At 45.4% G+C, this 16,124-nt stretch overlaps 1 protein-coding gene across 2 annotated transcripts in view; it reads right to left on the minus strand.

Annotated features, from left to right (window-relative positions):
* zeb2a (zinc finger E-box binding homeobox 2a) overlaps positions 1-16,124 on the minus strand; it is a 47,660-nt gene that overhangs the window by 11,686 nt on the left and 19,850 nt on the right. For both annotated transcript variants that reach the window (XM_024406154.2, XM_024406149.2), the window contains exon 3: positions 1,901-2,176. In XM_024406154.2, coding sequence (XP_024261922.1) covers positions 1,901-2,176 — 276 coding nt within the window. The remainder of the gene's footprint in view (positions 1-1,900; positions 2,177-16,124) is intronic.

The following is a 16,124-nucleotide window of genomic DNA, read 5'->3' on the forward strand; positions in this document are numbered from 1 at the left end:
GCCAACATGGGGCTTTTTGTGGGTTCCAGGCCTCAGAGTAAGGACAAAGGCATGTGAGTCACGCCCTGTGCCACTGTCGTAGAATTTAGACACTGTACTCAAGTGTCATTCTATTTTCAGTAGGCCCCTCCTTCACTACACTTACAGTACACTTGCACTGAATATGAAATCTCAAATATAAAATGGAGGCTCATTGTGTTTTCAGTAGTCTTTTTTTCCTAGAGAGGCAGAGGCAAGATGGCGGTTAAAGTAAATTAGCATTTCAGTTCTGTTTGTGGTAATTCTGTTTTGACCCTGCGCATTCTCGATGTGACTCAAACCTCCACAGTTCAAGACTGCTTCTTCTTTTCAGTACCGTGAAGTGACACCCGAGTCCTTTACATCTGTTGCCTGAGTCAAATTGATATGAAAAATATGTGAGTTGTCTATCTTTCGTCAGTTTACCTATAAATGTAAAATACCAGCTCAATGAAAATCATCCACCAGTTTAGCATTAGCTATAACAGACTGTAGCAGATGTGCTAATCTGGCATTGATTTCTTTTACAGCTTTCTCATGATGGCCATGATAATGATAACATCTATGCTCGCGCATCAAGGCTCTTTTCATTTACATTTCGTTTTGGACCGCGTTCAAAATCAAAAACTTCTTCCTAGTACTTTCTATTTCCCAGTTCAGCGGGGCAGCGCGCCACCAAGTCATTACCAGAGACGGATAGCCGACGCCAGTCCGTTTTTTAAAACTGGGCGTCTTACATGAGTTCACTCTGCACTCTGTATCTGTCAGGTGGCACTAGAATGGTGGGCCTATTATGCATGTAAATTGCCATCATAAAGCTCCAAATTTAATTTAGGCCTGTTAATGAGTCCTGCTAAAGCCTGGCTCCCTCTTAACGATCCCGTTTGGCTCCTAATTAAAAGTATTTGTCTTTGAGGTCCTGGCGACACCGGTTGTCCTGTCACTGATGCAGATGAGTTGGAGGGGGAGGAGTGGATGGAGAAATATAAAGAGAGAGGGGGGGAAGAAGAGAGAAGGGGGGTTTGACAGGTTTCGCATGCGCTACTTGCTCATTGTTGATAGCTCTGCCTGTACAATATAGAAATATGGGGGAGTTGGAGGCTGAGTTGGTCACGGCCCACTAAACTGAGTCTAATTATAAAGAATTTTATATCAGGTTGTTTTCCTAAATATAAACAGGGTTAAAATTATGGGTCAACGAGAATGAAAGGTGGCGCTTCATATGTTCAACTGAAGTATTGTGACATATTCTGCTCTGCCGAGACCTTGAGTACATTGACCTTTTCAGGGGTTGACTTTATTCCTATGAAAGTATGTGAAAATGAGGAGACAGATGACATGCTTTTACAGACCCAAGAGAAAGAGAGAAGGAGAGAAAAGAGGGTCAGTGAGAACATTGAGAGGACAGACGTGCTACAGGGTGTGAACAGTCACACAGCAGAGTATGTGTGAGAGGGAGGGTGAGTTGGACACACCTCAGGGAGGGAGGGAGGGAGGTGGTTTTGCCGACGTGAGCCTGTGAAGCAGCTAAAGTGCTGACTGTGCTTCAGCAGCAACACGTCCCACTAGAGTAGAGCACCATGTCATACTCTACAATCTCCTGTCAACCTCACAGGGCCCCGAAAAATAGGAAAATAGACAGAATATCGAACAGAGCCACTTCCCAGGCTCAAGCTATTTTAGCAGAAACTGAAAAAAGGTGAATAGGTACTGTATTATTATAAGATGTGTAATTGAATAACATCAGTTATATTATTTTAGTGTCTGTCGTTCTGGAGGTGTTGTGCTGATGTTGTTGTGCTGTGTAATTGATTTACAACAGTGAGGTGTGTTGCCTACTCACTGATTTACGTTCTACATGTATCTTGAGCAGATCACTCACCAGTCCCGTTGAGGTGTCCGTGCGGGTTGTCTGCCAGGCGCCAGGCGTGGTTGTGGCTCTGCCGCCCATCCCTGCCCTCTGACCCCTCCTCTGCTCCAGCCCTGTAGGACAGCAGGGCGTGGCCCACCCTGGGTGATGCCTCCAGGTTGGGCACGCCGGCCCCAATGGGGCTGCTACCCTCCTCCCCATTGGTTAGACCATTCTCCTCTGAGACTAGAGTCCTGTCATCCTCGTCTGTCTCGGAGCCCGTCTCCACCACATTCTCATAGTTCAGCACTGCAAAACACAAACAAAGAGACGCTGTTAGGTTTCTAAAACAACATCCAACTAACTTGGCTCTAGAGGTAAAGACTAAAGTAGTGGAGGCAAAAGCTGAAAGTCACATTCCTGCGTTGAATAGTTTGGGGAGCTTTTTATACATCCCAGACACTCTAGGGACCAAGTGGAAATGGACAGCTTGTAAATATTACATCCCTGAACTTTGATAAAATGTGGTTGATTTGATTCAGGCTGAACCCAAGGGCCTTCACGCCAACCTATAAATATGTCCACTTCGGTGTTGAAGAAAAATACTCTGAAAAAGGTGCATGAGAAAGGCAGGCATAGACCCAAAAGAGAAAAAGGGAGGGGGGGGGAATAACACAAAAAAAATGTAAAAGCCATGACATCATGGGAACTAGGCGCAGGAAAGGGGGCCCTCGGGGGTGGAAAATAGAACACAATTTTCAGGTTCATTTTGAGTTCTGTGTATGCCTAATAAAGCAATATTTCCCCAAGCTCTCATGCGCGTTATCTCTGGAGGCCGCTGCCAACTCCAGAAAGCGAGAGGGACGTGGCTAAAAACGACGCGTTTTGAAGTCAATTGCTTGTTTGGGGATATTATTTGGTTCCCCTCAACAGTTTTTCAAACCCATAAACCTTTACATCCTAACGGCATACCATTCCCTCACTCGTCTCTTTTTTCACTCTTCCCCTTTGGGTACATCGAGATTAGGCTTTGCATATCTGTTCATAATATGATCTTTGTCTGACTGTATGGTTGGGCACTTGCCTCCCGGACAACTGCGCAACAGGTGCAAATTAAAAAGGGGAGCCACGGTGGGGTGGGCTGAAATCTGCTGACCTGGGCTGAATACCAAGAGCAGCAGAGGGGGGTGGAGGGCGTGGGACAAAACCCTCTTTAATAAAAGGTGTGACCACAAGGATTTAGGGGGAGTTCAGACAGGGTAATGCCCTCTCTGATCAAAAAAAAAGAAAGAAAGAAAGAAAGAGAGAGAGAGTGAGAGACAGAGAGAAAGAAAAGGCTGAAAAGTGAGACGTGAAAACACGTTGTGTGGTCTAGGTATATGTTGGATATAATATGATTTCATTCAACGTCTTAACCTTGGGCTCGCTCTCACACACCCTCCCCTCTTTAGTCTCGCTAGACCAGCAACAATAGTGGTTTTGCCTTTTCGCTGAATGAAATATCTGACCCTTTTTAACTCTGAACTAAGAGCAGTTTGGAACAGACCAATGAAAAGACCAGCTAGCATCATGTCCAGTTTATAGAAAGTGTGTTTTCTCTATCAAGACTTGCGTATGTTATTATGCCATAGAAAATATGTAGGCACATTTACTTTAGGAAATTATATTATTCAAATAATTTCTTCCAGGAAAAAGAGAGAGAAAGATACATGTCTCACAGTTATAGAATCACTCACCAACTGACAAAGATAAATGTTTTGGTGGAAAAACACGAAGACAACTGTTTGTTTGTTACTTTACTTATGTTGCTCAGATACTTGGCCAGTGTGTGGCTGTTTTGTATCTGTGTTGCAGTAGGCAGACGGAGAAAAGCCAGTGACCTCCCAAACAAAAGCAATTCATGAGACTGTTTGCCTCCCAGGTCACATGGGTCTAGTAGTGTGGCAGATGTCACAGAGGGCTGGACTAAAGCTACAGGCTGGGATCTTAGTTGCTCTGTGTCTCCAAATCAATAGTTCTGGTTGGAAATGACTTCAGACACACCACCTGTATGTACAATCTGTCATTAATCTAGATAGCAGTTAGCAAACTGTTTTTCAGTAGGTTTAGTCAGGATAAAGCGAGATATAACAACTCAGAACCCGGAGAGTGAGTGCGCTTTGTCTCCAGTGACATCTTTGATGGAGCGCCACCCTTCGCTCTGTCTTGCCGCACCTCTATTGTGTGTGGAAGCGCCGCCGTTCCGACCTGCTGATCTCATGGAGATCCATTGTCTCGGCCCGTCACCTCTCCACCGATCGATCCTTTGTGCTCATTCAAGGAGCCCGAGACAAAGCAGCGACAACGCTTGCTATTCTCCTCTGAACGCTCTCTCCCTCTCCCGCTCTCTCTCTCTCTCTCTCTCTCTCCCCTCTCTCACTCTGCTGCTCTCTCTCACTGCTCAACTAAGGTCGTTCCACAAAGACATTAATCTTGACCCTCCCTAGCTGGGTTGGTCATCTCCTCTGGTATATTTACTCCTAGCAGATTCTCAGTAAGAAGAATGACCTTTTTAATGTCACTAATGCCTCCAGCTGTTTCAGTGAAGGACTTAATGCCTCCAACTCTAGCCACAAGTTCCAGGCAGGTGGCTTTAAAAAGGTAGGCTATATTGATCACAGTATTTGTCTACAATGGTGCAGGTGGTGCAGGGTAGGAGTACACTTCCTTACTGAAAATCCCTTCTGAGTCTCTCTGAGGATGATGTAGAATGGTTGGTTTGTTGGTGGATTATCGCCATCCGATGCCCAACCCCTTCCACTGTATCTACTTTATATTCAAGAAAATCAATAGTTGGGGTTAGGAGGTGGAGCTTTCTTGCAGTGCAGAGCACCGTTCATATCAAATTATGACAGAATAATACTCAGTCTACATGATATATTACAGTTAACCCCATCATCATTTGAATATAGAACAAATCCACTAAATCCTATGAAACAGACATTCCAGTAACGCAACCATTAGCTACAACAGCAACAAACAAAAAAAGATCTAACTGCCTTAGAATGAGCGTGCCCATTGAGGTGTGTAACTGCAACTAACAGGTGCATACCATACCTGCCACATATCATATGGATTCTGTAAAACAACGGAACCCACTCCACATCATCGCCTATCCCACAGTGCATCCCCAGGCTCTGCAGAGACCACACCTGCCCTCTCCTCGCATGAGGGAGGCTTCCTTCCACGTCGTCCATTTTAAACCGCCCCACAGTGGAACAGATTAATCAGACAGAGCCATTGCCTGCACGTATGCCATGAGGGGCTAGTATCCACACCCACACAGTCTCTTTCTCTCTCTCTCTCTTTCTTTCTCTGTGCGGCTCAATGAAAAAGCCAGTTCCATATTCAAACACACACACCATGGTGTTTGATATGATAATAAAAAACAACACAGGTTTCAGGTCTACTGCTTGCTCCAGGTGATCCTCTGCTGCGTCCTGTCTCTCTTGTCCGCCGCTACGACTGCCTGGGTAATGAGAGATGAGATGGAAGCTACCAGAGAAAAACCTCTCTCTCTGTTCTACCTCTCTCTCTTTGCTCTCTCTCTCGCTGCCTGTGAGTGGTGCAGATCACCTGAGCGAACAACTGGAGGGGGAGGGGGAGGTGAGTGAGTAGGTAAGGAAGCACTGCATGAATGCTGTGGAAATGAGGTCGCTGCCTAGCGGCTACAGACTGGAAGTGGTCCAACATCCATCTAATGATATGCGTACACAGACAGGTAGGGGGATTCACACAGGGAGGTGGGGAATAAAGGTGTACTAATGCAAAAAGTTTTAGAAAGAAATAGCCCACAGCATGAATTATTTGCCATAATAGTACAAATACTCTGAGGGACATGAAACAAATCAACCAAAGAGTGTGTGTCAATATTTGTGTTGTTGTGTGGGCCTATATAACTGAATGTTTGTATGTGTGTATATGTGCCTGTGCGTGTGTGCATGTGTGTGTGTATTCATGCACGTCTGGGGAGTGCCAGCCAGGAGAGAAGGGGTGGTTCCAGTAGCCTGCCTCTAATTGAATTAAACTCCCATTTATCTACGGGGTCCTGAGCAACAGGCTGGAAAAAAGGAGAGAGAAAAAAAGAGAGAGGGTGCAAGAGAAAGATCTCAGAGTTTTACTCAAGCGCCCAGACGGCCCCCCTCCCACCCCCACCCCCTCCTTTCCACCCTCTCTCCCTCCCTCCTTTCCACCCTCTCTCCCTCCCTCCCGTTACGGAGCCATCTGTGCCCTGCCTGCGCACATGTTACTCCTCTCGACAAATGTTCAAGACCCCCACCGGCCCCACACACTTACACACACACTTTTACACATACATGGTGTACAAACAAAATAGCCAACTAGGATCACTTTGGATAGCCGACACACAAGACCGGAGGAAGTTAAAGATAGAAAAACCCTCAAAATGGTTCCCTCACATGGTGGCTGAAGACAAGCCAAAGCCTTCAGAAACAAAGGCCAAAATAGACAGAAGTGTGATGTCCTCACACTGCAAGGATTACAAGTGAAATGCAAAGAACCGACTAACCTGATGCTCAACCCTTATGCTAAAGAACCTTAGAACAGGTGAAAGAAGAGGCCCTCGAGGAAAAAGGGGGGTGAGAGAGATTGATAATTCTGTAGAGTCATAAACTTGCTAGCTTATTTTTCTTTTTGGAGTTAATACGGGTCAATTAATATGCAAATCTAGGAGCAGATGCTCGGCAGCTAGCCACCTCCTGTGTGATTCTGGCTTGTCCATCACTAGCGGTTAGCATTTTTACAAAACAACACACACACGCCACAGAGGCTGTTCACAAAACTAACAACGCTACGAGTTACGAACCTGAACTGAAACTAGTGCCCTTCTGCCATATAAAGACAGCCACACTGTTCATACTCTTTATTCCATTGGCTTTTTGAGCCATTCCTCTCAATGTGGCTATGTTCTGTGATATAATAAACTGCCAAAATAACTGCAGATCAATTTAGGCTTTTCATTTTCTCTGTGATGTTGACCTGAATTCACTTAACTAAATGGATTTTGCTCTTGGCTGCAGGTTAGCCATCGATTTTACACTAATTCAATTTTTTGTACGACGACGAGGTGCTCCATATTTTGCATTGATTTCAGCGGAAAATCAAACCCAATAGGATAAATGATCCTCGATTTGAGTACATCCGTATATTAAAGTGAACCTGGACTCTTTCTATCTAGATTTTGCCTTGCTACTTGTACCGAGGCCAATTGTGATTTTCACCTTTGTAGACTGTGTGGTGCAGATGGCCACAGAAGGGGCCATTAGGACATTAGGAGGGTTTTAAACCACGTTCCACAATCAGGAAGACAGGTTGCTCATCAAATATTCAGGCAGGAGGAAGGAGGAGTGGTATTTCTGCCTAATATGAGTGCCCTGCTGTCAGGGTAGCAAGTCAAGACAAAATAACACACTTAATAATCATAGCTCCACTCAGCTATGAATTTAGCTAGTCTTGTTTGTGCAAAGTATAAATCTCATAGAGTCTCGTAAATATTGAGGAGCTGTTTAATTTAGCATAACCTATTTGGTATGTTGGCGCTGGGGTTAAATCCTAAAAGCAATATTTTTCCACAAACCCTGGAAATGACAGCGAGCAGAGATGGCTTCTCTCTCATGTTCTTTCGTTAGACTGTATCCTTTTTATTCCCCTTATAAAGCCTAATTGTTCCCTCACACACTGTCCCAACTTCTACCTTTACACACACACACACACACACACACACACACACACACACACACACACACACACACACACACACACACACACACACACACACACACACACACACACACACACACACACACACACACACACACACACACACACACACACACAGGAAGCTGGTGACAGCAACAATGCGTGTCTAACTATGTGTTGCAGGTTGTGGTGACGGTCTGTGCCAGGTTCCTTCTGCTGCCTGTTCCAGCCCTTCCAGCCCTTCCAGCCCTCCACCACCTGCCTCAGTATCCTGTCGCTCCATGGATTAACCAAGGCTCTTTTAACTGAGCAACTGTCCTCTCTACTGCTGGGCCTCTGTTCAGCCTGCAGTTTTTCCCTGCCATCATCAATTACAAGAACTGCTTTGGGGAGCTTTGTTGATCACACTCACAGTGTGTGTGTGTGTGTGTGTGTGTGTGTGTGTGTGTGTGTGTGTGTGTGTGTGTGTGTGTGTGTGTGTGTGTGTGTGTGTGTGTGTGTGTGTGTGTGTGTGTGTGTGTGTGCGTGTGTGCATGCATGTGTGTGTACGTGCATGCATGAGTATGGATGAGACAAGCGAAAAATAAATCACCTGGGCTAAATGTATGCAAATTTGGATGAATACATGCAATCAGTGTGAAATTAATTTAGCTGAAGCTGATTAGGAGCATTAATAAATCTATCCACGGTGCTGCTTCCATCTGATATTGCCTTACACTTCCTGTAAGATTAATTAGGACGCTACAATAACATACGGTACTGCTGGTACAGATTACTGTAAGCCCTCTTCTCTTTTATGAAAAGCTAAGCAAAACCTAAATTGCAATTAAGTATTGCACCCGAGTCCGTTTGTAGCTGTTTTCTGTCTCTGTAATATAAGAGAGTGATGAGAGAGGGAGAGAGAGGGAGAGAGAGAGGGAGAGAGAGAGAGAGAGAGAGAGAGAGAGAGAGAGAGGGAGTGATGAGAGAGGGAGAGACAGAGAGAGAGAGAGATGTAGCAGTGGGCATGAGGGGCATCTGTGGTCTGGTCTGTGGTGACTGCAGTAATACCCTGCCAGTCACCAGCTGGCAGTGTAGGCGGGAGGCTTTCAATGGGGTCAGTTTGTGTGTGTGTGTGTGTGTGTGTGTGTGTGTGTGTGTGTGTGTGTTAGTTGTTATTGGAGGTCCCACTGATAGCAACTGCCCACTGATGAGCAACAGCAACTCAATCCCAGCACCGTTTAGGCCCCTGCATTTCAGCACCTCTTTCACATGTTAATGAGATTGTAAACCACATCTGCTCTCCCAGCCACCCACACATATACCATGCCAGGATCCCTGTCACCTGAATAGCATCCCCACCAGGTACCAAACAAGGGAGCAGGCTTCCCTTCTGTCCCCTAACCCCCTGCCCCCCCCTTTAGTTACCCCCAAATGCTTGTGACCTATGAACTCTCTGAGAGGCTACATCCACCAGGCCCCACACTGTCATGCTATCTATCAGTCAACCTGGCCAGGATATCTGTTGTAAAAGAGACACTACAATTTAGGACATTAGTTTGTCTTTTAGTCAGACTGTGTGAGTTCTTAGGATACCTGGAAAGGTGATAAATGGAGCAAGTGGATAATTAGGAAGCAGCTTTAGCCACTTAAACATGGCTCTGGCTCGCACGCTGCTAAGCTATGGAATCCCCTTGTACCGTGAACACACACACTGCCTGCACAAGCCAGAAACAGTGCTTCAGGATGGACGATTATGAGCTGAGCTCCAGTAAATATTTGAAACACCATTGTTCCTGCCACTTCCTCTGAGAGACCATGAAGACTTGCTTTTTCCACTTGGGCGTTCCTCCAGGGAGCGAGCCGCAGATCAAATGACCATCCCAGGCGGAAGTCGTATCAATTCCGCCGACCCCATTGCTGCTCTCTCAGGCATCATCATGAGCATGGATACAGACTGGAGGAGGGGAGTGTGGTTTTCAGGACCGGAAAGACATGCATTAACTCTGGCCTCAATCTGTTCTAATGTGATAGGAACCCCCATTGCAAAAAGTAGTTTGGTGAGCACTAGGGATCACAGAACACTCCGGAATAAATTACAGCATTAACAAAGTTGCTCGGTACGTTTATCGTTTGTCGACGACATTTCTTATGAAAGTCAAAGATGACGGACTCTGCTAGAAACCTAACCTTGTGGAGATGTCTTGGCACACTTAACCTGATCATTTCTCAACTATGCAGACGGAGAATCTAAGAATGGAGAAAATCTCTGTAGAGGCAGGAGCAGGCTTCAGGAAAGAGCAGAGGAGAGCAGAGCAGTAGCGATGCCATTGGTTTCCATCGCCAACCAACCTGTTGGCAGGCTGATCTATTATTATGGCTGCCATACCCAGTCTTTCCCCGATGCGGTCCACCATTTTGAAAACAAAAAGAAGAGTCGCTCTGTAATTCATCCCGACGGGGCTGAAACGGCAGGACGATGGAGCAGTCCAGACCAGACGCTGACCGCAGCCAATGAGTTATGTTTTCTTAAAAATTCAACAGCCTGTGAACAGTCCTTCTGGGGGAGGGTGGAGTGTGTGTGGGGGGTTGGGGGTGCTGCTCTCCACTTCAAACATGCCAAGAAAAATGTCTCAGAGCTCCCTATTAAAAGCAAGACCATGGGCGTGCTTTATCTTGTAGGTGGCTCCTTATTTCTGAGGAGAGCCCCTTTGAGTAACAGTATACCTCACCAGGGTTTAGAGAAACTGGCCGGCGCTGGTGGTCCTCTGCTATTACAGTCTGGCAGGCAACAAATTAGCCCCTCGCAGGAATAGGTGTGTGAAAACATCATAGCTTAGAAGAGAGAGAAAGAAAAGTGTATTTTGCCCCGCACTTTTGTCCTTTTCTGTTGTGCTCTCTTTCTTGTTCCGCCTAGTTTCACCCTGTCCTGTTTTTGTGTGTGTGTGTGTGTGTGTGTGTGTGTGTGTGTGTGTGTGTGTGTGTGTGTGTGTTCTTATCAGCCCTGCTGCCTGTGTGCAAGGTGTGACAGTGAAAAAGTTAGTTCCTCCTTGAACGTGTCACTGGGTAAGTGCCATGTAGCATGAAACACTTCTCAGGGGAACTTAATCAGGTTTTGGCACCTTGAGCTGGGCTGGCTGTTCAAGAGGGAGCGTTAACTGTAGTGCCCCTCGCCCATTTTCTCCTTACCACCCCAACCACCAACATACACAAGGCCCTCTCATAATACATAATACATTGAAGAGTACAAAAAACTACAACAAAACAACTGTATTCAGAGTCTAGAACAGGGCTTTCCAACCCTGTTCCTGGAGAGCTACTGTCCTGTAGGTTTTCATTCCAACCTCATCTAGCACACCTGATTCTAATAATTAGCTGGTTGATAAGCTGGACCAGGTTAGTTATAACTGGGGTTGGAGCGAAAACCTACAGGAGGGTAGCTCTCAGGAACAGGGTTGGAGAGCCATTGTCTAGAATAAGTTGTTAGATATTACAGCAATATTCTCTGTTACTGTGTAATGTGTTCTTAATGTGTTATGATGCCAATTATGTTATGAATGTCATTGTAACGACCTAAAAACCAAACCATATTCAATAAAGCCATGTGTTTGAAAGCTCATATCAGTTCTGTATTCATAGGCTGTGTGACAGTTACAAAAACCAGCCCTCTCACCTCAAGAGGCCGGTAACATTTCTACAACGGTGAGTTGCTGATTACATAAAACACTGCTGTGTCTCCCTGATAAGACTCTCTGAGATAGATACCAAACAGACTCGTGTGTGTTTGTGTTTGTGTTTGTGTGTGTGTGTGTGTGTGTGTGTGTGTGTGTGTGTGTGTGTGTGTGTGTGAGTGTGTGTCAGTGTGTGAGTGTGTGAGTGTGTGTGAGTGTCAGTGTAAAGGAGCCAAGGGGAAGGTCAAAGGTGTGAAATGCTCTTTTCTCTCTTTGTCTATTTGTTGCGAAACACAATTAGTCAGGCCTTCAGCTATTTTTTAAGCGCACAAGAGATGTTACAGCTGTTCTAGGAACTCCAGTGTGGGTGTGTGGGTGAAAACAAGAGATAGAACAAGTAATATGTACATAAGGAATTGAGCACACCACAGAGAAGGTAAAAAAAGTCCCTTTTGAACTTCTGAACATGCTCCACATACATTTGAAGTACATCAAAATCCATCTATCTGTGTTAACCGTTCAATTAATCATCAACTACTGGAAAGGGAGGTTGGAAAGAACTACAGTAACCTCACAACACTGAAATCTAGGTTGCCTAAGAGAAGACTGACTTAAATCAAGTTGAACTGAATAATGTATGCACATGTACACTTTTGGCAATGATGAGGCAGTTTCAGGCTTTACAGGCAGCCCACCTCTCTGGAGGGATGGAAGGAGGCCTACTTCCAAAATGGCTGAATTATGCATCTTCCCAGGTGGAACTAGACTCAGTCCTTGTTTCACTCCTTTTTACAAAAGGAAGCAAAGATTCCCATTTCAAATCCCTCCGATGAAACTACCCTCCTTCTCATTCCAAAACGTAATATTACAAATACAAAACTGAATGTTACCCTCAGAATGGCTGCAACAGACTTAGTGGACGGTTTCCCACCTCAACCCATTTCCCACCTCTTTGTCTCCCTGGCACTCTGGCCTGGTTGGCTCCAAGTGGTCTCTCTTTACCTGCCCCTGTAGAATCATAATCGTCAGCCGGGCCTAAAAAAATGTGAAACCTGATCTTGTTTGTAGATGATCTTATTTGTGAACCTTGGCTGATAGACATCTCCCTCAGGTGAGCAGATTTTCATTCAGCACCATTTAGTGGGTTAGAGAAGAGCTCTTTGGCAGGACGTCAAGGGTATATATGGAAGGATTTGAGCATGAGTTCTGCTTATGGACCCTAGAGAAAAATATTAGGTTTTTCTTTTAGTACTTTTCACCTTTCAGTAGGGTGGGAGTGGAACAAAAGATGGAAGAGGAGGAGTGGTGGGATGGAGAGGGGGAGTTTTACATCACACTTTTAGTTCTCGAAGCAACATTATTACCATTTCTGTTCTAGGTCTTCAAAAGGCTGTTTGAGACGTAAAATTACTCAGCTACTTGAGACCTTTCTGACACGCAGACAAAAAACAAAAATCACTCTTACACAGTGCCATAAAAGGAATAATCTGTTTAGTAATAAAGGGAAGGAGGACAATAAGAGGCAGTGTGAAGACAGTGTGTGTATCTCAAATGGCACCCTTTTCCCTATGTAGTGCACTACTTTTGACCAGGGCCCATAGTGCTCTGGTCAAAGGAGTGCACTATATAGACAACAGGGTGCCATTTGGGATGCCGCCAGTGTAAGGGATTTGAGGTGGGGGTGGTAGCAGATTACTTGTATGACAGAATTTGCAATTATCCCAGGATGAATCATGACAAAGATAATACATGCAGCCTGTCTCATGAATATTCTAGATTGGCCACTCCCTGATCCTAACGAGGGACCAGGCCTTTAATTACCACTGATGGCTTCAACTTCATCATCACACACGGGTATTGGTGCATACACACACACACACACACACACACATACACACACACACACATACACACACATACACACACATACACACACATACACACACACACACACACACACACACAGACGCTCAAACACACTGTCACACACACATAGGGCCATGCATGCACACACACACACACACACACACACACACACACACACACACACACACACACACACACACATACACATACACATACACACACACACACATAAACACACACGCACACATACTGTGTATTGCTTCACATCAACAGTATAGTTCCTCTCTCTGTTGACCAGACAAGCACCACATTTGGCAGTGTTGTTGCATGTTGCGAGGCTGTTCCACTTCCTGGAACACGCGGTTTAGAGTAGTGAAACTGGTGCATTTGCTGATGAGGCCAGTTTGGTCAAGCAGCTCATGAGACCTGCTTGACCAAACACTGCTTAAGCTTTACATGGCAGCATGTCTACAGAGCAGTCCAAGGCAGCAGTCATACTTTCTGCCTGGGCATTGAACACACTTCACACCTGCATAGGATCCAAGATGCTAAAATACCTACAAATGGAGATGTAGTATAACATCTCAAAAGCCTTGTGACGACCATGAAAAGCGCACAGAAAACAAGTCACTTGTTTTCTTTTTAGATAAAATGTCAAGCATGAAAGTGAGTTTGTATCTTGGCAGCCAGTTGTTTTACGCCCCTGATACACACACACTCCTTTTATCATCGCTACTACCCCTGACACACACAAGCACGCGCACACACACACACACACACACACACACAGTCTCCTTTTATCATCGCTATTAGCAAATGTCAGTGCCAAGTGGCCGTGAAGTCGCCCTTAATGAGGACCTGATGCTGTTTGCGTTAGATAAGGTGAGGAGCCTAACTAACTGCCAAAGCAGATTAAGACCAGAAAAGAGGTAAACACTGAGGTGGACACACCAGTCACCTGGTTTATCCTCCTGTAGTACTTCAACAAGGAAGGCATGAGTACTATACCACAAATGCCTTTTCAGATGTAGTGTAGGACGGTGTATACATGGGCTATGTTGTTGTAGTTGAGAATGCCACCACAAGAATAACAAGATGTTCATTTACTCAAAACGTTGATTGATACTACACCCTCCTCTCCCCTGCTCTGTGCAAGTAGTAATTGTTAAATAAGGAGGAAGGGTAAACAGGAAATGAGCTACGTCAATTCTAATGGATGTGGATTGTCCTAGGTCAGAACACTTTGCCCCGCGGTGCCACCTTTGGAGTGACAGATGTGTGCAACCTCCATGTGACGTGGGAAAACGACCCCTTTACTGCCACGACCGCCGGGCCCAGTGCGGGTCATTTGTCCCCTGTTCCCATTCTACACCGTTGATGGCGCTAGTCAGGCTGAGGTGAGGGGAACTGACAAGCGTTCAGTCCCCAGGGCACAGCTTTCCAGTCAAGTGGATCGGCAGGCTGGGGGATAAAAAAAAAATCTAATAAATGACTTATGAATAGTCATTTGGTCTCCCGCTACCACTCCCAAACAATCTAGACCTCTCTTGGCTGGCTCTCCATCTCCAGCTCACAGCAAGCATCCAAATGCCTTTGATTACGCTGATAGCATTTGACCTTAAAAATCATGTTTTGACATACATGATAAGGGCGCTAACACAACGATGACATGGTTAAGCACTGGTATAGCTCGCCGCAGCCTTAGCAGAACGTTTCGCCTTACCTAAACTACGATTCCCGTCTTCTAACTCCCGTTCCAAGTTCCCTGTGTAATGACCTTTGATTGTCATGGCAGGGCTGTAGCCTTAACTAGCTGAATAAGAGGAGAGAGGTGAGAGTACTGGTGCATCATTCTCTGACAATAAGAGCCGGGGGGACAGGGAGTGCGGTAGAGGGCGATGGGGGGGGGCTGTGTGGTGGAAGCACAATGAGCCCAGTGTTACTGCGATGTGCTCACCATTGTTTCGCCCTCCTATTAGGTATCCCACTTCCGCCCAGGACAGGAACCAAGCTACCCATAGCTGCCTAGCTGCATGCCTGATATAGGCCAAGGACACAAAGACAGACACACTGACTGAATGAATCAGACTGGTCCAGATAACATTTGAAGACAAACTACTATAAAATAATAGAATTAAAAGATAGAAGGTGGATAAAGGTGGTGGATAATGGCCAGTTCTCTCTTGGGAAAGAGGTCTTCTGAACCCAATGAGATTTCCTGGTTAAATAAAATATTGCCGATCCCAGTAATCCCAACATTTTCTAAAAGGTCCAAGCAGGATGATCTTGGCACACTTCCTGTTTCACCAACACCTGGTGCCAGAAGGATTTGTGTCTAAAGTCTTACGTTGTGTGAAGCTGTGCTGGCAGAGTGGTCAAGGTAAATACCACACATTCTGTACAAGGCCAGCTAGAAAAATCTAAACATTTCAGAATGAGCAACTAGGAGTTATAGCAACATCAACATGTCACACGTGCGGAATGTAACAACAGCTCATGCTTTTTGCATTTTCGTAGCATTTCCTTCTTCTGGCTCACAGGTTTTCCTGTCAGCAAGGCAACATAGAGGAGAGCAACAGGGCCCATGGGGGGAACACTATTATTTTTAACGCTAGGATTTTATGTCCTTATTGTATTTGGACATGCGCCTACAGAACCCAGGTGGAGATCATTTCAAGGACAAGCTCCAAAAATGTGTTCTAACATCCAGCAAAGGACATGGGTGGCTAAGAGCATGTGACTCGCCCTCAAATGGTAGTTGTTACATATATGCTGTAAATTGTAGACATTTCTTCTTGTCTTACAATGGGGCTGAATATGTTGACTGAAAGTGGACCACATCCCTTCCTCAGTAGTACAATAGCAGTGTTTGGTCACAAAATGACAACAAACACACACACATACACACACACACACACACACACACACACACACACACACACACACACAGGATGATCCGTTGGTAAGACCGCTTCAAGGCACTT

The sequence above is a fragment of the Oncorhynchus tshawytscha genome, linkage group LG03 (genome assembly GCF_018296145.1).
Source record: "Oncorhynchus tshawytscha isolate Ot180627B linkage group LG03, Otsh_v2.0, whole genome shotgun sequence".
Taxonomy (NCBI): Eukaryota; Metazoa; Chordata; class Actinopteri; order Salmoniformes; family Salmonidae; genus Oncorhynchus; species Oncorhynchus tshawytscha.